Genomic DNA, 23,170 nt, shown 5'->3' with positions numbered 1-23,170 from the left:
TTTGCCCAAGGTGCGAGGGAGAGGGGCTTGGGGAATAACAATAACAATCCTCGGGCTTCATCCTCAAAACTCAAAGGTCCAACCCTTCACAACCGCCAATGGGCGTCTAGAGCTCCTGTTCCCTCCTTGATGTCTGGGGCCCGCCCGCGAGCCACCTCCAACCGCCTCCAAGCCCCGCCTTCCAGGGCGGCCCTCCAATCGGCGGCGCCGTCCTAGCCCAACCCTCGTGGGTCACGTGGCGCGACCGGGCCCGTTTCCGGTGCGTCGCGGGCGGCTGACGTCGCCGGGCCCCGCGTCGCGTCAGGGCTGGCCGGCGGCGGCGGAGGTGGAGGCGGAGGCGATGGCAGCGGACCCTGAGCGGGCTTGAGGGCGCGGACCCAGCTCCCTCCCGCGCTACCTCGGGCCGACCCGGCGCTGCCGTCCCCGCTCGCCCCACGTCTGCTCCCTCCCCGGCCGCTGCCTGGGCGGAGGCGGAGGCCCGGGCTGGCCGCCCTGCTCGTGCCCCGGCTCGGCCCCGGACGGCCCGGCTGCTGTGCGGAGAGGAGGCCGAGTCGGTAAGAGGCGGCGGCGGGGCCTGGAGGCCACCCGGCCCCCGCCCGGCCGCCCGGGACGCCCCCGCGCCGTGTCGCCCTCCGGCCGGCTCCCAGCCCGCCGCGCTCGCCACAGCTCGCCGGCCCTATTGTCTGGGCGCCGCCGCTCCCTCTCCCCTCCCTTCCTTCCCCCTGCCGAGGGCCGGCGGCTGTCAAACCTGGAGGCTGCTGGGCTTGGGGCCAGCCTGCCCAGCCTTTCCTGCCCTTCTGCCACCCGCTCTGCGTCCAGCTTCACCTCCCACCTCCTGTGGCCCCTCCGGCATTCTCTGACCATCGCTGCACTTGCTTGGTGTCTGTCTTACCCATTTTCTCTTCCCCTCCACTTGTCATCTCCCATAGCTTCCACTGTCCTTCCATTTTTTTTGCTATTCTTTTTTCGCTTTCCTCCCTGTTTTTATTCCTCTTCGTGTCCTGCCTTCTCTCTTTTTGCCTCAAGTTTTCTCCTCCAATAGATTGACTTATTTTGTAAAAGTAACTTGATTAAAATCTCTCTTCATCCTTCTGTCTTTCCACAAGAAAATGAAACCTTGCCTTTTCTGGTGCCTCATTCCTAAGTGTCACTGGGTATTATTATTATGGGCTCTAAGTTTGATCCTAGAAAATGTTAGTGTAACTGCCTAACCATCCCTTACTGAGTTCTTCCTGTGAAGAACAGCAAAAATTCTGATTCGATTTCTACACAGACATTTAAGTAACTGCCTTATGTGTTGCACACCAACAAAACTTTTATTAAAAATATTCCTACATGCGTTCCATAACCCCAGTCTGGCCATGATTCCTGTTAACTTTTCAATGGCCTAATGTTTGCTCAGGCCGTACCAAGAGGATGTCTCCAGCTACCCCCAAACCATGACTATTAAATTTTATTTCACAATTTTTGGAGCTGGTAGTCATACTATTTTTTCCTCCTTCCCTGTCAGATTCTTTGTGAGAAGAAGGGATAATTGGAATTTTATGTTTGCTATTATGCTTTTTGTCTTTTGAAATTGTGACCAATCCAGTGTAAACAAACAAACCCCCCCCACAAAAAAAAAACCCACTTTTTTAAAAACTGTAGTCACCATAATCATTAGAAATAACAAATATAAAAAATTGTTTAGATATCTGTCTCATTCTCCAGTAATAATAGACTTCCTGATTATCTATTAGATTTTGATTAGATTATCTCAAAACAAGTTCATAGTCCTTATATACTCATTAGTGAAAAAGGAGGACATCCCAAGTGTGCTAGGTGGCCAAAAGTTTAATAGTTTTAGTTTAAATAGTCTCCCTGTGAATCATCTTGAGGGAAGTATGTATGTACTTTTTGTAGTTTTTTGTTTGACATCACTACCATTTTTAACATCAGTGTGGGTGCTGTATATTGAAATAGAAATAGAGTAGAAGTAAATTTTCACAGTTAAAATCCCCAACATTATTCCTTATTAAATATGAAGTATAAGAAAAATTTCAGTTGTGACTCTTAAATTGAATCTGCTGCCAAGGTAGGGCTTTATAGGTAATGAAACATCCCAGTCACAAGAGGAATTAATCAAAATCCTCATTGGCCAAGGACTGTGTCTACTGTCTTCTTTGTCTTTGTGTGTTTCCAATGTTTTGCATTATAAAGCACTCAAATATTTCGTGAAATTAATGAAAAACTTAATTTGTTTTCTTAAGAATTTAAAAAATTATTCAGAGCACTCGGCTTTCTTAATTTTTCAAAATAGGAAATCATTTTTGGGGTATTTTCTTGGACATTTTCAAATTAAAATTTAAAGCATTTTAACCATTAGTAAGTTTTAATGGCACATCTCTTTATTCTTTTTTTAACTAGTTATCTTCCTATGTCCTTTTGCTTAATTCCCTATCAGGAGTGCCTCTAAGTTACATAGTACTTTACCTAGAGATGTTGGTAATCTTCATTCAAATTAAAAAAAAAAAATTAGGAAGTATTTTAACATCTCATGTATTGTTTTAAAAATTGTTTAATTTTGTTCCATTACACTATATTTCCTGTGCATTTTATGCATTGGAATCTAACTTTCTTTTTTTCCTCTTGAGGTAGTGAAAAGAAAATACTGAAGAATAGGATCTCAAGATGAGTAAAAAGCCCCCAAATCGTCCTGGAATCACTTTTGAGATTGGTGCTCGTTTGGAGGCACTGGACTACTTACAAAAATGGTATGGAAAATGTAGAACTTTGACTTTAAGCACAATATCTATAGCTTCACATTACTGTTAACTCTTCTGGTAGTAGCAGAAGCATTATTATAATCACAGTTTAAATACATGTGCATTGGTTTTTAGTTTCCAGTTTTAGCATTTAAAAACTTTAGTCAATTATTTCATGTAATTGTTTTAGGTGTTTGAGAACTGAAAATAATTATCTACAACATGGGTTGTACAGAGTGTATTGGTACTTAGTATACTTAACATAAGTTATGTTGAGAGAGGTTAAGAGGAAATTAATTCAGATAATAAGCTTCCCAAGTTTTAGATAAATTTCGATAGGTCTGTTTTCTTGTCCTGTATCAGAGGTGGACTTTCATACTACTGAGTGTATTAATAGTTAGCACAGTATTTTTTTCATAGTATACACTTTCAGAAATATCTCCACTCTTCACCATCCCACCTAAAACCAAAATTGCACTTAACCTTCTCCTTTCCTGAAGGGCAGAACCTAGAACAAGTTGTTACTATCTCCCAAACTAGATGGGCACTCCTCCCATACACTGCTTTCTTCTCTTGTTTGGCCATCTGCTGTATGTGGTAAATTTAACCCTCCCTAATATATCCTTTATACATGATGTCAGAAAAGCGCATAAACAGGTATAAAACCACCACCTGCAAAAGAAGGATGGGAAACAACATGTAGGGTCACTGGGCTCTAGCAGATATAAAGGTAATTCCCCTCCTCCTCAGGAATGTGATCCTTATTCAGGCTAGCTAGCCCTTGCTCATGGTAGAGGTCCTCTTGGTTGCATTTTCAAGCCTCAACTTGAGAGAACCATTACAGAAGTCCCCTTGCTAGAGTTGGGTTGCCTTTGTTCTTCTTGAAGCCTGTTTATTTTGGTGAGGAGTCTAGTGATTTAGCAACTCCAGGGTGTTATTTACCAGACATTTTGACATTTTCTTTCACTACAACTTCATAGTAGGCATGTTACACATTTGCTTTTGATTGATTTGCACTAAGTCAATTTCCTGAGTTGGCAATGACAGACAAAAATTTGTTCAGTCGTAATATTTGACTTTAGTCAAGGGTTTCTGTCTCTTTAATATCTGACCTTAGACCCCAGCATTTCCCTGACCCTCAGTTTAATGGCCTTGATCTTGGGCTCTGCTTTAGGACTGTTGACACTGCAACATCTGAGGTTGACAGGCATTGTTATTACACCCCTTTTCCTCAGTGGCATCTCGAGGTTCTTTCTAGAGGTCTCGTAACTCTTATCAGGTGGATAGTTTACATAATTGTTCTCTGGAGGGCTTCGAAAACATCTGGGAACCAGGCAGTAAATCTCTCCTATTAGTGACAATAAAGTATCTTTAGATATTGTCAAATGTCCACCAGTGAGGGATGGTGGAGAAGGGGAGGCGATGAAATGCTCCTGATTGAGAAATATTGCCTGAGACTGTGCAACAGATGATAGCAGTTTAGGCAGTAATTGGATTTTTTGGCTCTCATTTGGCCAAAGGAGCTGTATACTGTGAAGCACACTATTGAATCTCTGTCATAAAATGAGTATAGAAATAATACTTATTTTTTGATTTTGATGTTAATTTTAAGTTTTTAAGTTACTGACTTTGGTATTAACTAGTTAATTTACATTAATATATTCTCTTAGGTTTCTCAACCTACAGAGTTGTAACTGAGCTTGCTTCCATTGTTGAAGAAGCATGTAGTTCGTTAGTTTTTTCAGTAGTTTTCAGAGAGATGAACATAACTTTTGTATTGGTGAGAAACTTATTTCTGCTGGTGATATGTTTTATAAACCAACAGCTGTTAAAATTTATGATTCAGTAGTTGAAAGATAAGGACTATAAAAAAAGAACTATTTTTAAAACTATGCCTAAATATATTTTTTAGTGTTCTGGGTTTCTAGATGATTTGGAATTTCAAAGAACAAATGAAAGTTGTAGCTTCTCACCAAGAAATTTCTAAGTGCTTATTAGAAAGGGTAATGTCATGTGTGTCCTCAATTGATGAAGTTTAAATTTAATCTAATGACCCCATTGATAATGATTGTTTGAAGTAAACATTAGCCTGAGTAATCTCATATGATCATCATGAAACTTTTTATCAATTTAATTTTCATGAATTCATTCATATCTGAAGCAGATTTGAGCATCTGCTTCAGATAACTCCTTGATTAAAAAAGAAGTAAGAGAATTGTATATACATATTCTGAATAATTCAAATAAATAATTTTCTTGTGATTTTTGTTTTTCAATATCAATAGTTTCAAGAACTACTTAGGTGAGTATTAAATTGTTAAGTGGCTTATCACAGAGCAATTTTAAATTGCTGAGATTAATTTATATGTGGCACAATATTTCTGTGAGACTTAATGTTTAATAGGTTTTATTTGTAAATGAGGTAAGCTTTATTCTTCATATTATTCTGTTTGTAAAGGGCCATTCTGTATTTTGTATCAATTCTATTTGATTATTGAGAAACTGACATTCTCATAAGGGCCAGAATAGTTAATCACTAAAAATATACAGAAATAATTCCCTTCCTCCCTCCTTTCTTTCAGTGTTTCTTGTAACCATATTGAATGCTTCATCTTCCAGATTTATTCAGATCAGTTTGAAAAGTATTGAGTCATATTTGATATAAATGTAGTTTAATTGTTATAGTCATTGGACTGGTAGAGAATAAATGCAAATCTTGCTGTTTCCGTACTTGACACTAAATAGTTTATCTGTTATTAATGAACTTACTTATCAAATGTTGATATGTTTCCTTTTAAAGAGAAATGCAAAAGGAGCCTAATGATAGTGGAATACTCAGAATACCAGTTTTCTTTGTTCTGTATGTAGAAGTATTTTCATATATAAAGAAGAAAAAAATAATTTTTAATGTGTCCCTAGGAATAAAAGGATAAACTCTAAATGTAGTAGGCAGAAACAAACTAAAGTTAAGCTCCCTTAGTTTAAGATAGATTTGTTTAGTAGGAAGACTCACTCTGTTTTAGGAAAAGTAAATTATTACTGTTTAAACAAACCATATCATGTATTTCTTAAAGTTTAGGAAGATATCTTACTTTTGAAGAGAAGCTTTTTAAAAGTAGGGATTTATTACTTTTTGTTTTCAAATTACATTTATAGCTACATAAGAAAATAATTGATGGCTTGATTATTTTCCAGTACTAATGGGGGCAGACCCTAATAAGCCACTGAATGATTAGTCATTTTCATTCTAGTACTTGCTGTTTGATACTTGGATCTCTTCTAGACTAAACCTAACTCCTAGTGTGCACTATTAAAATTTTTGAAAATTTTGTAGTCTTACTTAAATTTTTTCTTTAACTGAATAATCAGTATAAGGATTTTAACATACTACTGTTCAATTGACACAGGCACCCGTTTTCTATCTTACCTCCATCATATTTTCCACTATAACCTCTGTCCATCCAAACTTTGACATTGACTGTTATATTACCTTGAAAGCAGTAATATCATGAGAATCAAAATGATGCAGGTGTTTTGATACAGGAATGTATTTTGGTAAGCAGAAGATGCAGAGTTGAAGTTATACTGGAGACACTATAAGTGGATAGGTTTAAATTGAGACATAATAAATTCAGAGAGTTATTAACCCTGTAAATATGAGTAATCCTTTAAATGGTCTGCTTATTAGCAAAATAGAAGCAGAATTACTGGCTTTTATTTACAGATTGATTTTAAGGATCAAATAAACTTAAGTATTTAAACTTACTTTAAATTACACTCATGTATACATAAATGTGTGTAATTTATACATATTTATACATAAATATAAAGCTTGAAGCAAATTCAAGGGAAGAGGTAGAGTTAAAAAATAATCATTTGGGAATCTGAGATTTAAGTATGTAAGGTTTTAAATGAAGCTTTAGTGTTATATAAAGAGTGGCCTGGAATTGTAGGAAAGCCATATCATTGCAAAAAGCTGTAGCAGTCTTCTTGGTGACAAGCAAACATTTCTATAAAGTTTTATAGTTTATAGAGCACCCTTGCAAATATTAAAGCGTCTCATTTTTCCAAAAATGTTCAATGATGAAGGTGGTAAAACTTGTTTTGACTACTGATTTAACTTCTGTCTTTTGATTGAAATTAAACTAGTTATTATGTAGAAAATGATTTAGTTATGAAAACATGACAAATAATATGCTGTGGTGTTAGTCTTAAAAAAATTTGAAGTACAGAGTCAATTGAAAATATTCAGATGAGTTATGCTCTTCTGACTTCTTTTGGAATATTTCTATTTAATTCTCTTCTAGATCTAAAGAAAAGGAAAATGAAAGATTAAAAAATGTGGAGATGTCTCCAAGTATCAGAGTTTGATAGAACAGTATAAATTTGAATTGGCAAATGCTGTTTCCACACATTTGGAGGTTTTTGAACTGTATGGAACATTTGCAAATGTGAGTTTTTAAGATGTTCATAAGCAGAATCTTAATAGTGTGGGAAAATTGAGGAAATTAATTTGTAGCAAGTACAAATCACCTTCTAATTAAAAAAATACATATATTCTGAATTAAAAAAAATTATTGTTTTCCTAAGATATTCAAAGGAAAGCATTAGTAAAGATAAGTTGTATGATCTATATTTAGGGTAGGATAATACTCCTGAGAAGAAATATGTGGATTGACTTTTAATTATGAAGTAATACTTATATTAGATGAGTTTTTAAATTGTAGGAGCATCAGGTGAATACTTTTATGTAATATATAGGTTCTTTTGGTAATATGAATAAAATATTTGTCTCTTTATATGTGGGTTTTCTAAATTTGTATATAGTTGAAAAGTAATCATTGTTGACTCATTAACTACCTTAAAAACCTAATTTCAGAAAAGGTGTGCAATTGCATGTACTTTTTTTTTATATAGTTCAGACATTTTCACATCCAGATAATCATAAAATTTGAATCAAAAGTCAAATCTGAAACCATCCAGCCTAATCATCAAGCAGATGTGTACCAGTGTACAGACATTTTAGTTCTTAAGTTTTTAAAATATCTGCAAAGTCTTGTATACTCCTTTTAATGATGATAAAGAACTGCCTCCTCCCCCAAAACACAAAGTGTGAAAAGCAAAATTAGAAATAGGGGAAAATAGAGTTATTATTTATTTTAAAACACATATGGTCTCACTGTGATTTTTGTTCTTATTAATTTTTTTTCTTATAGTTTTCTATAGGAAAAGGAGAGAAAAGGAATACCGGGGAAAAAATTTAACTGGAAGTCAGGTTCTTCTCTGTTTTAATGTCTTTTCAGTCAGTGTTACTTTTTAAATGATCTTTCAGGTCCTTTGATTCTAAATTTATTTTCTTTTATATAGTTCACTTATATTTTAATCTCATTTTTAGACAGGCAAATAATAGACCCAAGGCAGAAGTATGCTAGACAAGGAAAAGTCACATATAGTTTGTTTTTTAGAAGAGAAAACAGTTAAGTACATGTATGAAGACGTGAAGATGTGACTCTACTTTTTGTACAACCTACAAACTGATGATTTCCTAGCCTCCTTCATAAATTTATAAAAGTATAAAATCTATATGTGTAATATGAATTGTTATGCATTCTCTTGTCATATATAATTAAAATTTTTAAAAAAGTGAATGTAATTTGGAACCAAAATCTAGAGGCTTGCATTTGGATCATAGTGCCTTTGGGCTCCAAATGGTGAGCTTTTCACTATGACACATTGCCTCATTCCCTGGAGCTGTGATCTCAGTTAGCTAAATGGGCTCAGTGTTCACAGACCATCTTTCTTTTTTTCCCTCCCTCCCTCCTTCTGTCCTTTTCTTCTTCCTTCCTTTCCCAGTACTGGGCATTGAACTCAGGAGTGATCTACCACTGAACTACATCCCCAGCCCTATTTATATTTTATTGTGAGACATTGTCTCCCTAAGTTTCCCAGGTTGTCCTTGAACTTGGACTCCTGAACTTGGACGCCTTCTATTTTTTGGGCTTATAGGCGTGTGCCATCCTTTCCGGCTTACAGGCTATCTTGATTGCCCACTTAATCTAGTTGTATGTATGTGTCTGGCAAGTCTGTCCCCGGAAGTTCATCAAGGCTCTTTTACTCTTGCTCCTTGGAATTAGAGAGCTTGCCCAAGGCAGGTTAATTTTAGGTCTCTGTATTCTAGAAATCTTCCTTCTTCTGAGCTTACCTTAGAATCAAACCTACAAACTTACAAGCTGATGATTTCCTAGCCTCCTTCATAAATTTATAAAAGTATAAAATCTAGGAATTTTAAGCTTATTTTGCTGTGGTGTGTGTGTGTTCGTATGATGGCAAAGATTGGACTAAGAGAAAAGACAGTTGTATTTGCTTCTCTGACATTTGGTTGAAGTGCAACTGTCATGTATCACACACTTATATCTCTGTATTCATTGCATCATTCCTGCAGAATGTTGTCACTATGTTTTGTGAGATTTCGTTCTAGTCACATCACATAGATAATAGTTTATTTTTTGGTGGTGGGGTTGATTAAAACCACTAGCTGGGAAACAGTTTATGTGTGGTAGTTAACTACCACATATATTCTCTAGTAAAGAGAGTATATTGCAGTTTTAGTTTTGCTGAGTTGACAGAACTGGCATCTGCAGATACTTAGTGTTTTTAATTTTGTTTTTAAATGATGTATTTTAAGCTGAGGGAGAAAATATTAGTTTTAATTTTGTGTTTTAAATATCAGTATAATTCTTAAAAAGAAATTAACAGTAAGCTGAAAAGGCAGTTTAGTTTTACTAAGCTTCATAAGGGTCCTGGTTTTTTAGTATTTTTAAAACTGTAAATTTATATTTTGTAGTACTAGTACTGTTGACCATCCCCTACCATCATTTACCACAGATCATAGCAATATTCATTTTATTAAATTAGAAATTGGTAAGTGCAAGTGTGTGTGTGTGTGTGTGTGTGTGTGTGTATCTAACATAGGTATTTATTTGCAAACGGTAATATACTAAGTTTATTGAATTTTGGTGGGCTTGTAATAAATGAACTCATATGTTTGGTGTTATCTGGAAATATATGGTTATTATTACAAAAAAAAATTAAGACAAATGAATTTTGACTTATGGGTTAAACAAAAGATGATCTTTATTAACCTACGTTAAAATTTTAGTTTTAAAGTCATATTTTTCTTAGTTCTATAACAAATCATTCTAGGTTTCCTATCTTAATTTTTAAATTTACATAATAACAGATTTTAAACGTGGCAAAAGTTAAGCTACATTATTTTCTCAGAGTGATTCATTTTAATAGTGTGATATTTCATATTTCGGAAGACCTGAAATGCAGTAAGTACTTCTTTAGTTTTGAGAAATTTTAGTAATAAAATAGGTCTTTTTTTCTTTGCTTAGTCATTTTGTGTAGAGGTAGGCATTTTTCAAAATACAATAAAATCTGTTTTCTGTATTCTTTGAGCTAACAGAAACCAACTTTAGGTATGTTATTTGTATAAAAAGCAGAAGATTAAATTTGAAGGAAAAATAAACTAATTTGATTTTTCTTATTTTTTTAAATCTGTTTTTATTATCTTTTATTAAGAGCCTGTTGAACTTAAAACTCTGCAGTAAGTGAGAGGACTTTAGTATCATCAGTTGCTAAAGCAGAATCTGGAGTGATTGAACATCTAGTCTTTAGAGACTGCAAAACCTGAATTCAGGGATCCAGCACTATTACCTCTTTAAATGGAGCAAGTTACTGAACATTTCAGAACCTCTGTAACCTGGTTGAAAAAGCAGGAGCAGTAATACTACCTTACACAAAGCGTTCTCAGAGTATTAAGCAAGACAGCACCTTGATTTTAGCATGTTTCCTGCCACATTAGGCACTTAACACTAACTTTAGTAATAGCAATGTGAATGTTAGTTATTTTAAGAAGATAAGTCAAATGGAAGAGAAATTAGTATTCTGAAACTTTAATCAATAAGGGATATAAACACATGTGTAGTAAAAAATATTTAATTGCTAAATATTAAGAAATATAATTAGGCAACTGCATCCTGCTAGAATTTTGAGTTTTGCTGGCATAATTAAGTGGTGAAAAGTTTGATTGTAGCTGGAAAAATTAATATGAAGTGCATAAACTTGGAGTACAGTGCTGGTGATGGGGAGAGCCTGTTGTGGCAAAGTAAAAGGAGAGTTTTGAGGGGTTTCTGGAGTCTGGTGGTAGGAGGAGCTAAAAAATGCAAAGGTCGTGGCATAGGCCCTACCTGTGTGTGTTCTGGGGATTAGTGCACGGTCTAGAAGGAAGAGCTGAGAAATAGTGTGATTAGACCCTAGAGAGTTGTAGAAGATGTGATTTTGACCCATGAGCTATTATCTTGAATGTTCTTAAAATTCTAGATTATTTTTAATTGTGTTTCATTTTGAAATCTCAACTTTGAATAAATCAAAAGGGTTTTTTCAGTGTTTTTTTAAGTGTAAAATAAATTAATATACAGTGTCTAAAAGCACTGAATTTTAAAATACTAGTATAAAAATATTAGATTACCTTGTCTTTGCAGGTAAAATCAGTAGATGAATAGGTGAGGAAAATTACAAAGTGTATGTAAATTTGAAGTGCTTCTAGGAAACAAAACATTATAGAGTTACTAGGTTACAAGAATATTGTGTTTACTTAGGATCACAGTCTACCTTAATTTTTATTTGACAAATAATCCTTTTATTTCTAGCTCTTATGATATGTTTTAGTTATTTTGAATGAACACCATGTTAAAATAAGTTAAGTTCTTATCTGCAAAGTTTTTTGAATTGTTAATCCTAACTCCCTAGGATTCTGCTAACATTTACATTATGTTTGTCATATTTCATACATTATCATCCTATAAATCTTAAAGAACAGTTTGTCCATGAGGTAATTTTTATTTTTTAATTTTTTATATTTTGCCATGTTGGGGATTGAACCTAGGACCTTGTATATAGTAGGCAAATGTTCTACCACTGAACTACACCCCAGCTCTGAGAGCATTCTTTTAAAAATATTCTTATATGCTAGTATAATGTATCTTTACTAGTTATTACATTAGATTATAATTGTGTTAATTTATTTGATTCACTTTTTCTTTGCTGATTAATGAAGTTAATGGGAAACTGTTGATTTCTAAATTTATATCAGAACTTTTATTGTCTTATCAACACAAACAAAATTTGAATAACTCAGGGCAATTTTTAAAAATACTTTCACCTTTTCATTGCTATGACATTTGTTCAAATAGTTGCTTGGTCTTTACTCAAATCTTTTTCATGAATTTTAATGGTCTTTAGGACATTTGGCAACATATTCTGGCCTTGCTCAGTGGATTGTACTGATTGGACTTTAGTTTAAGTGCAGGAGATTCGAGACCATAAGTATATCTGGGAATTTCCCCTGTCCTTCTCTTATTGTTGACTTTCTTTTATCAGTACAGGTCAAAATCTAGATGTATCAAATAGGATGACCAATCAGAATGAATTTTTAAAATTTAAATAATGTTTGTTTTACTGTTACTACATTGACTACAAGGCAATGTAGTAACAATAAAACAAACATTATTTATTCATGTATCAGTTGATATTTCTGATATGACTGCCTGCTCACCTTTCTTTTCCTCTTTCACTCAGGAATAAGGGACTACTGATAGTTTGAATGTTAATAGATGATCTTGCCTTCCAAAAATTTTTGTTTGCCCATGGGCTCTTGAAATCTGCATAAACCTGGGAATGTCCACCTTTAAAACTGTTCATACATATCCACACTAATAAACAGTATTTTGCTTGCATATAACCTCAGGCATTTTGAGATCCTCCTTGTGGATGAGTCAAGACTTGCCTGTGTTAAATAGTGAACAGTGTGAGCCAGTATATGAGTTCACCAGTAATGGTAATTCCCATTTTAGGTTTCTCATATTTTTGTGTTTTGACAACATTGGGTGTTGATACTGTAGGGAGCTGATGCAGTATTTTCATTGTGTAGCTAACTTTGGTTAGTGTCTGGTTCTTATTCATTGTGGATTTAGTTCAGAGTTTATAGATACTGCTACTGTCTGAACAAATCTTCTGTGTGTTGGAAGCACCCGTCATAGTGTTAAAATGACAGTATATAAGTAAGGCAATAAAAATCTATTAAGAGTTCAGAGAAAGTAAAAATAATTTTTATTTTTTGTGATGACTTTGCTCTGTTTGTAGTTATAGCCACAGGAACATGACCATTAGGGAATTTGGATTCAAAAAGGGTCAATTAAATATAACAAAGATTATCTTAAAATCTTCTGAGTATTTGGATTTGCTCTTTATTTCTGTTGATCGCCCACCTCCTCTGAAAAAAGCTAACAGTGTGAATTATTTTCCTTGAGTTTGATCAAGATAAACTCTTCTTCAGGATTCAAGTGAAAAAGACATAAGAGCAATGTCATCCAGAGCAGTGGAGCACTACCTTATTTTGTACACAAGTAAACAACACTTAAACAATGAGTGTATAAGTGGTATTACAGCAGGGAAGGTACACAGTGGAAATTTTATGGTATTTGGCAGTAACACAAGAAAAGGGATAAGAGAACTCTATGTAAAATTTTCTCTTTGAGGAATCATACTTCTAGTGAGGTTACCTTCTCTTCATTTCTTTTTGTTGAACCCTTGTGAAATGCTACCTCATGCTCAATTTGTTTCTAATTTTCTCATCCATAATCATTGTTTTGGCATCTTATCTCTGACACTTTAAAGTCTGAAACCCCAGGCTCCCAGTTTCTTAAATATTTTCAACAATCATCATAAATTTCTGAGACTGAGACCAATCACTGTTCTTTTCTCTAACAGCTTTCTATGATTCAGCATTAAAAAAAAAAAAGACAAAAACAACACAACATCTTCTAAATTCAGTAAGAAAAATTTAGGTTCAATTTGTAGTCAATTATAGTAAAGCATAAATAGTGCATCAAAATAATGTTGTAGTTCAAGATGGGAAACATTTGTGAATACATTTGTTCAACATTATTTTTCCTTCACTGTGTTTCCAAACATTATTACTATGGGCCATCTGCTTGAACAGGGAAATCATTTTATTATAATATAGAACTGTATGTTAAAATGCTATTTTGTGTACTTTATATGTATTGCAAAGATTTCAATGTTATGATTTTTTTCTTAAGGTAGAAGTGAAAAATAAAGTAAAACTTCAAGTGACTCCCTGCTATCTGTTTGTAGAAAGCTAGCAAGTCCAATCTAGTACACACTATTTTCCATTATCCATCTTACCGTTAATCATGTAATCTGGTGGAAGGGAATATAACTGTTTCTGTTAAGCACCCCTTCAGTCTCCAAACACAAGGCCCTTGAGGACAGATCCCACCTCCTACTTGACTCTGAATCCACATTGGCTACTGTTACCCAGAGTTACATAAATGATTTAAATTAAATGAACATGAGTAAATGAATTATGCTATACTCTTCACATTGTATTGTATTTAAGTCTCAAATCTCAAAGTCCCCTACGAGGTTCAACATGGATAATGTCTCCCAAGAACCTTCAATGGACTCCCTGATTTCTTTGAATAATTAAAGAATCTTAGAAAACCTTTTGTATGCACTTACTATTTCTACTGTGTGTAATATCATCACTGAGAGATAGGCCTTTTCTCATTTCTCCTACTGGCATGGGACATAGACTTGTGCCAGTCAGTCTTGCCTTTGAACAATGCAGTATCATGTAATCTTGGACCAGTCTTCATGTGTTAAATTGGGACTGTGTTATCTATTCCATGGTTGGTTACCAAGGTCAAATGAGAAATGCATATAAAGAACAGTTGACATGCAGTAAGTAAAAATTGTAGAGCCTTGACATGCACATGACAATAAATGCTTCATTTTTTTTCTCTCATCTGACTCTAAAGATAATAAGCTTCTTGATGGTAGAAGTTAATTATGTTTCTTTTTGTATCTACCAACAGTGCCTAGCAAGTGCCTTAGTCTTATTAGCTGTTCAAGTATATGTTGCATGAATGAACAGAAATTTGGACATTCTTGATAATGGTAATATTTCTGATACCTTTATTTAAGATTCAAATTTTCATTAGTAGATCTTATAAAAGTTAAAATTATATTAATCCTAGGTATCATATTACTTATTTAACTTTTGGCCTTTTCTCAAGTATACACAGCAGTTTGTAGATAATTACAGAGTGTGACATGCTGTGACTTCTAAAGAGGCTCCTAGAATTCAGTTTGTAGACTGGTTGTTGCATCAGGCATCCTCTCAGCCAGCAGAATTGGAAATATTTAAGTAACCATAAGTTACTTAAGAATGCAGTTTAGATTTTCATTATTTAAAGTCGTTTATATTCTGATATTTTAGCGAATTGAATCATTTTATAAAAATAGAGATTATTTAAATCTATTACTGTGGATTCTCCTCACTTTGAGAAATGTTTTAAATATGTATAGCTGCATCCATTTAGAATTCCAAGAGAACTACACAATAAGTCCCTTACTATTCAGAAATTAAAAGATAGTGATAAAGTAAGCATGTGAAATCTTACATTTTTGAGAGAAATTTATCAATTTTTGTAATTGATAGAAAATCTCTTCATAGGACTTCAGTGGCTGGCAAATGTTGAAAATAAAGGTTAGCCTACCTTGTTCTAGGCTTCCTTTGATGCTTTTGATAATTTTTATATTTTAAAAACCAGAGTAGCAAAAACAGAAAACCAGAGCAACACTGGAAAATACGAGCATCATAACCTTGGCTCTTTGTGCAGGGTGGGCTTGTCCTCCTCAGCAGTATGTTTATCTGGATTTCTTTGTGTTTGTTATACTTTTCTATAACAAAGTACTCCAAGATTATAATTGAGTCAGCAGCCTTCATAGTTGTGAAAAACATGCAAATTGTCTTTCTGTAACATCACTTCTTCATGCTGAATACTCCCTGAGTGCCTGTTGTATGTCCTATCACTGTGCCAGGTTCTGGGAGTACAGACTGAGGAGCATTCTGGAATCATATTCCTTGGCTATATACTCTCTTGAAAAATATTAATATTCAGTAGTACCTAAGTTTGGTAAAATGAATGTTTTATCTCCATCTCCGTCTTTTTGGTAGCACCAAGAAGTCTTTCAGTAAAGAAGGTAGTTTAACTTTTAAATCCAGTATATTCGTACCTTATTTGACTTCAGGATCTTTATTCAGTGTCACAGATCTCAGTGTCTCAAGGGATGTAAATGCTTTACAGCACCCAGTTTGAGAACCTGTACAGAGATGATAATCACATGATGAGTGTTATGAGAGCAACACGGGTAGGGAGGTCTTCACAACATTGGCTGCACATTAAAACAAGTCTTGACAGGATACTGAGGAAGGGAAGGCCAGATAGAAAAGAACACAGTGCACAAAAGCACAGGATGGAGCATGGTACCTTCAAGCAAATTGCAAGTAGCTCAGTATCATGAGACAAGAAGTAAGAAAGTACATAGAAGGTATATGTAACAAGGTGTATCTCTCTCTGTATTTCAGAGAAAGATTCATAAAAGATCTTGAATGACATGATTGATCTATAAAACAAGTGGTAATTTCAAAGTTATGTAAGGTCTTTGTGATTTTAAAGCCAATTTTCAATAGGGAAAACAAAGACTCTACATTTATCAAAATCTAGCAAACATATGAGATAAACTATTATGGTTGAATCATCACCCATGTGCTATTGAGTTCTTAATGTATTAAATCATACTTTTACAAAATGTTGAGTCATCTTTGAACATTCATTTCAGTACATTAGAAATGATGAGGCAATTTTCCTTGTAAAAAATACCAAGTGAACTAATTTCTGTTTTGGAATAGAAAAATCTTCACATGTGAAGGCAGAACAGTGATATATTATTTTTATATTTTTAAATTTAAGGTTTTATTAGATTTTCCTAACCATTGTAGCTATTCATTATAAAATACTAGAAAGTATAAAAAAATAAAAAGAAAAGTGCACTTAGGCCATATAGAGACAGATGTACATGTTGGTATATTTGTATTTTTTCTAAACACAGTTTACATATTTATAATTCTAAACTTAGAGCTTAGTTTTTACATTTTTTCTGTTTTTTAAATTACTTGTAAGCATCCTATTTAAGGACTATTTCCTTTAGTAAATATTCCATAGTTCATGGAACTGTAGACAGGCTTCAGTTTTTTCAGCCATATTTTTAGATGGTTTCTATTTTCTTTGTTATTACAAAATAATGCTTTGTGTAATATGCTTTCAGAATAAGAATTATTGGGTCAAAAAAGGAAGATTATGTTTAAATCTCTTGATGCATTGACATTGCTTCCCAGAACAGTAGGGTAATTTTAATTTTTATTTGGAGTGTATTGAAGGGTTTATTTCTTTAGTTCTTGAGAGCATTCATTTATAAAAGACAGTAACTATAATACTAACTGTGGATTTGATAGTTTAAAATATGAACATATTGTTTTGCTCATAGTTTTAATGGTAAACAGTAGTTAAGTGGCATCTTTCTGTTTAATACCTTGTATAAACAAATGTAAGGATTTTCTCTTGATTTGAAACTTTTTTGTTTTTGAGGTACCCATCACGAATTGAAAAAATCGACTATGAAGAGGGCAAGATGTTAGTCCATTTTGAGCGCTGGAGTCATCGTTATGACGAATGGATTTACTGGGACAGCAATAGATTGCGACCCCTTGAAAGACCTGCACTAAGAAAAGAAGGGCTAAAAGAAGAGGAAGATTTCTTTGTAAGTAGCAGGCATTTTTTGTTTGCCAGTTTTGCTAAATATGTGATGATATATTTTAAAAGTATTCTGTTAAATTCGACAAAAGTCTGTTTTTGTTAAGGAAATGCTTATTTATTATACATGGAATTGATATTACAAGTTGTTTAAAATAGGATTTTAAAGCTGGAGAAGAAGTTCTGGCTCGTTGGACAGACTGTCGCTATTACCCTGCCAAGATTGAAGCAATTAACAAAGAAGGTATGTAGTTGAAATGGTCTGAGAATTAAAATGGGATTGATAGTAAAATTTCACTGTATTTTTAAATTTCATTAATGTATGTAGTTGTTATATGTAGCTTTTACTTTACTTTGTTTTGTATTTTACTGAATTAATTGTCTGCTAGTGTTCTATTTTGGGAGCTAATCTGTCATATATTGTATAAAATAAGGTGGCACATAAATACCAAATAAAGTTAAAAATTTTCAACTTTCAGTTTTTAGATCTATATTGTATGTATTTATTCTGTTTCCTGTATGTGACTGGGTAAGGAAAAATTTAAAATAAAGGGAAATTCAAATCAGTTCAACTTGTGAATGAAATACGTACAATAATTTTGGAAGAAAAGGTATTGAATGTGAGGATTTTCTTTATTATACATTTCTCCTGTACCCTTTCTTTAGTTACTCTATATAATTGACGTTTATTTTCCTAACAGTCTTGTGTGGACATTTTTTAGACTATGCCATACTGAGCAAAAGTTACTGAAGTAATCAAAAATGTTGAAAATAACACAGAAATTAGTCCAGCATGTGCTACATACCTGTAGTCCTGCCTCTGTGGGAGACTGAGGCAGGAGGATCACTTGAGCCCAGGATAAATGGGGCCAGCCTGGGCAACATGGCGAGAGTATGTCGCAATGAACAAAACAAACAAACATCTGGGCTGGGAGTATAATTCAATGGTGCAGTGATTGCTAGGATGTGCCAAGCCCTGGGTTCATTCCCCAGCATGGTGAAGAACCAACTAACAGAAATGAACAGCAATCAGTGTCATAGTGTGGCATGAGATTGGGAAACTTTGTAGACAGATATTGAACTTAAAATATATAATTTGTAGCTTGATTAATCTAGAAGCATGAGAATCAGTGCTTAAATTATCATTGAAAATATGCTTAAATATTTTATTTTTAAAAGTTCTCTACAAAAATCTCAATTAAGACAGTTTTGAAATACTTTAAAATATACGTTTCAAGTCAGGTAAAATTAATTTTCTATTATAGTTTCTTAAATTTGTCAACTTATTAATTTTTTACCAAAGAAACATTGAGCGACAATTTCTTGTCAAGAAGGATCTTTGATTTAAGTAAGGAACACCGCTTTAAACTGAAAGACACATAAGGTAGCTGAAGAAGGGATTAAAGGCTTTTTTGGCAGAAGAAATAATACATGGAGAAGAAGTGAGAGAGACTTGCTATCTTGAGGAGCTCCAAGTGGTTTGGATAAAGAATTCCTTTATTGGTGGAAGTGAGGAAAGTGGTTGGCAAGAGAGAAACAAGGGTCAGTATATAAGGTATCTTATGATATTGCTGAAGAATTTGAATTTTATTTGTGGGTGATAGAGCCATGGAATAAATGTAAGCTGAGGGTTTAAAGTAACCATCAAAGATAGAAGAAGAAAACATTTAAAAAGTAATGAATTAAGTAATGTTATATATGAAAAAAAGTCAGTAGTCTAACTCAAAAACATGATGCAACTTTGCAAACATCTTAACCCTGTTTATTGTTTTCATGGATTGAAACCATGGCTGCACCTGTAGTTTTATGAACAGGGTTACCCTACTGCAGGAAGAGTGGAGAGACAGCTATCACTGGTATTGCAGATTATATTTTCTTTTCCATCAAGGTCTGTATCTCCTCATGCACTTACCCTTTATACAGCTGTGTCATGAAGCTTACAGGCCCCAGGATGTTCACAGTGATCCTCTGTGTCCAGTCCAGAATCTAGTACAGAGTAGGGAGTCAGTAACAGTTTTTGGAAGGAAGAAGGGGGGAAAAAAGTAACAAACCTGTTCTTTTAGGTAAAAGGTTCCACTCAAAACAAAACAAAGTCAAATTAAAAATGCCCTCTAATGTTCCTTTAAGTGTGAAAAATCTTGGGATTTTCTTTCATGGTTCAAATTCTAATAACTGAATGCATATGCAATTGTGCATATACACGTGTAAACACATCACAGTCACAGCAAGACACCTTTATTCTTTATCCTATCTCATTTATCCATAGGCGTGTAATAAAGAAAATTAAACTTATGTTAGTGGAAGAGTGATAATACTGGTAGGTATTGTGTTTGCTGCCATTTTAGTTCCAATAAATCTTCAGTGAAATATTGGCAGCCATTATTTGTTTTATAAAAATCTCCACTAGAAGATTTCTATACATCCTGCAGGGTGGATGAACTTGCCTCTCCCCACTCCTCAAAAAAAAAAAAGTGCAGCAGGCACCAGAAATCTTCAATTCCGTGTAAAAGCAAAAACAAACTAGTAAATATGCGCATTTAGGTATTTGAGATACAGCTTATAGAATCCAAGAGTAGGGGCCAATCAGTATGACAAGAGAAGTCAAGGAGGTTTTTCATCTTGGGGATGAACCTTGAAGAATGGGTTGGAGATAGACAGGATGAAGGAAGATGAAAACATCAGAGTGGAGAAAAAGGTATGAGCACCAGCTAGAGGGCCTCGCCAGCAGCCTGGGCTCCTCTGGAATGCCATGTTGAGAAAGGAAGAGGGGGGAGAATTGCAGGAGAGACAGTTGTCAGGTACACCTGCAATTTGACATTCTAAAACATTTTATGTTCTCTTTATATCTGTGCTCATCATCTAGTCAGTTATTTTCATAACTTGAGTTTGGATCTTTGTAATATTTTGCATTATATTAATTGTAGAAAGATATAAAATCAAATGGTGTTATTGAGATTATCAAAAAATAAAAATATTTGCACATATATGCTATTGGGTTTGGTATCAACTCCAAAGCCATTAATAATTATTATCACCTTTCTTGTTTATACTTCTTTGGTAAAGACCAAGTATCTTGACACCCTGCTCTCATTTGGGAAATTATAGAAAAAAACATTTATCTAGAAAATTCTAGAAAAACTTTTTTGGATTTCCATAAGTATAAAATCCATGTAATATGTTTCTAGTAGTTCTAACTTCTATAGACTTCAAAGTGTGCCGTCTATAACCAAAAGCTAATGATATTTATGAGTCTTTATGCAAGTGAATTTGCAGCAGAATCTTGAATCCTAATATAGAATGAGTTAGTAGGAAAGATATGAATGGTGAGACAAAATGGGGATGTTTAGCTATGTTGCTGCTTAGCCAACCAGCAGCTGGTGCAGCATTCCATCTTCTTGGAATTCAGGGTCTTGATCTGCATAATGCAACGGTCATCTAGATGATTTGAAAAATGATTTTCTGGCTTAAAAGTCTGTAAATATATAAATCTTTTTTGCTAGTTTGATACTGTTGCCACGGGGATGCTCTTTTCTTGGGAAAATATGATCTTTTCCTATGTCAGAATCTTAATAATTTTGAAAGAAAATTTCCAAGAGAACAAATTCTCATTCCTATGGAAATTCTGTGCTTTTTTGTAAATAACAATTTTATTTTAATCAGAAGTTCAAGGATATTTAAATTATTACAAATAAATTTTAAAATTCTGCAGTAAGAATCAGAATTATAGGCAACTAACTTAACAAGACTTAATTTTTTTTTAAAGGATAATATGAGTTCATAGTTGTTTTTAAAAGGCTAGAGAAAGTAAACTTAGTAAACTTGTTGGAATCCTTAGATGAGTTTTTGTTTGCAGTAGTGTTATCACAGATCATTTATTTTTGTCAGGTTGCTGCTTGTTAGCTTCCAAGTCTTGCTATAAGTTTGCTTGATATTTTCTAATGATTCCAAATTGCTCCTATTTCAGGAACATTCACAGTTCAGTTTTATGATGGTGTAATTCGTTGTTTAAAAAGAATGCACATTAAAGCCATGCCTGAGGATGCTAAGGGGCAGGTAAGAGTGTTCAGTATTCCTAGCTACTCAAAGGGATGGTCTTCTCGAATGGTGACTAATCAAAATATTCAAGTATATTTTAAAAGTGAAATAATTGTAGGGTTATGTGCTGATAGCCCCAAATAGCAGCAAAAAATAAAAATAAAAATAAAAAAAATAAAAGAAGCTTAGAATGTAAAATAAATTATACACTTGATTTTTGCTTCTTTGGTTTTAGACCTGCTAAAGTTATAGGTCACTAGTTTCTGTTCCAGGTGAAATCCCAGCACCCACTAAGCTGGTGTTGTCCTATCGACCCAGCTGGATCGTGTAACCAGTCTATGGGAAGTGAGGTAAGTGCCTTTATTTTAATTTTGTTTTCTTTTATCTGGTGTATAGTATCATTTAGAAAGTTATTTTTTAATACAAAATTTTACATGAGTTTCTTATCTTCTTCTTTCCTTCTACAAATCATAGTCATTCATTTTCCTTTAAAAGGCGCTTACCTGACACTCTGTAGGCTGTTTCAGGTAGGGCTCTCTGAGTCATATGATGGCAGCAGTGTATTATATGGTCTGTCACTGCTCAAAGCAAGAATGAATGGTAAGCATTTGAAGGGAAATCTGGGATGGAGTTAAAACTGTGATTCCATTTGTTGATTATATTTTCTAAGATACTGGAAAGAAAAGGTGCCATTAGAAACAAAGTATTTTCTTTTATGTTCTGCTGTTATTTGGGATGTTCAGCACCTGGACCTACAATTAATTTTAAAAACTTGAAAGTGATCTATAAAATGTCTAATGTGGAAATTTGCAACGTATTTGTTCCCACCTTGCAGCAAAAAGTGCCATCTCGAAATGTGTTTTAGTGACCTGGTCAGTTTCAGCTAAATGTGAACATTTAATAGTCTAGAAATGTATGCCACCAAATTTAAAAAATATATTTTTGAAGAAATCTTCTGAGAAGTGTGATTTTTTTTAACATCACCTGGTTTTCAAAAATTTACTTGTGAAATGATAAGCTAGTAGAATTACATATTTATTAATATGTAAATGCAACTTAAAATGAAAATGCTTTTTATCAGGAAATTGTGCTGTGTCCTCCTGTGTGTCATATAAATAAAATGTTCTTTTAAGCATTCAGTGGTGTGATTTTTGTGGTTACTGCATAGGTTGATTAAAATAATGGCAAAATATTTTAGTATATATCTGTTTAATTAAATAAAAGTCTCATTATGTATATACATATGCTTAAAACATTATTTGTTACTCTGGTTATTCATATGGCATGAAATGTCACTAATGTCACTAATACTCAATTGCCTCAATTGAGTATTGAGCCAGTTTGATCTTGGGGTAAAATTACAGATTGTAGAAATTAAATTGATTGGATGTTTATTTTTATAAGTATTTGACACCATGATGTATGGTAACATTAAAATCAATGGCAAAGTTTAAAATTACTGAAAATATATGGGTAGCAGGATATTTTATTTTTCACTTTTCATACTTCTTTTTTATAAGCAGATTAAAGATAGCTGTAGAATTATTTAAACTGTCCCCCTTTTCTGGGTTTTCCCACCCCTCCATCCCCATCCCCAACAAGTTTTTGACTTATTTTCATCTAGGAAATGGGCAGAAATCAAGGCTA

General features: G+C 34.1%; 1 protein-coding gene across 10 annotated transcripts in view; it reads left to right on the top strand.

The window, feature by feature from the left end:
* The first annotated feature begins 297 nt into the window (after positions 1-297).
* The window catches only part of Phf20l1 (PHD finger protein 20 like 1), a 71,462-nt gene continuing 48,589 nt past the window's right edge, over positions 298-23,170 (top strand). For 3 of the 10 annotated variants that reach the window (XM_071602106.1, XM_071602111.1, XM_071602104.1), the window contains exons 1-6: positions 298-554; positions 2,634-2,753; positions 17,324-17,495; positions 17,648-17,732; positions 21,453-21,541; positions 21,784-21,873. In XM_071602106.1, the coding sequence (XP_071458207.1) occupies positions 2,671-2,753; positions 17,324-17,495; positions 17,648-17,732; positions 21,453-21,541; positions 21,784-21,873 (519 nt within the window). In that variant the 5' untranslated portion in view covers positions 298-554; positions 2,634-2,670. Of the gene's footprint in view, positions 555-2,633; positions 2,754-7,051; positions 7,196-14,707; positions 14,790-17,323; positions 17,496-17,647; positions 17,733-21,452; positions 21,542-21,783; positions 21,874-23,170 lie in introns of those variants that run through there. The other 7 variants (XM_027950351.3, XM_071602107.1, XM_027950360.3 and 4 more) reach the window with 5 other exon arrangements.

The sequence above is a fragment of the Marmota flaviventris genome, chromosome 15 (assembly GCF_047511675.1).
Source record: "Marmota flaviventris isolate mMarFla1 chromosome 15, mMarFla1.hap1, whole genome shotgun sequence".
Taxonomy (NCBI): Eukaryota; Metazoa; Chordata; class Mammalia; order Rodentia; family Sciuridae; genus Marmota; species Marmota flaviventris.
Note: the sequence above shows the minus strand (reverse complement) of the source record. Positions and strands in the feature narration are given on the sequence as shown.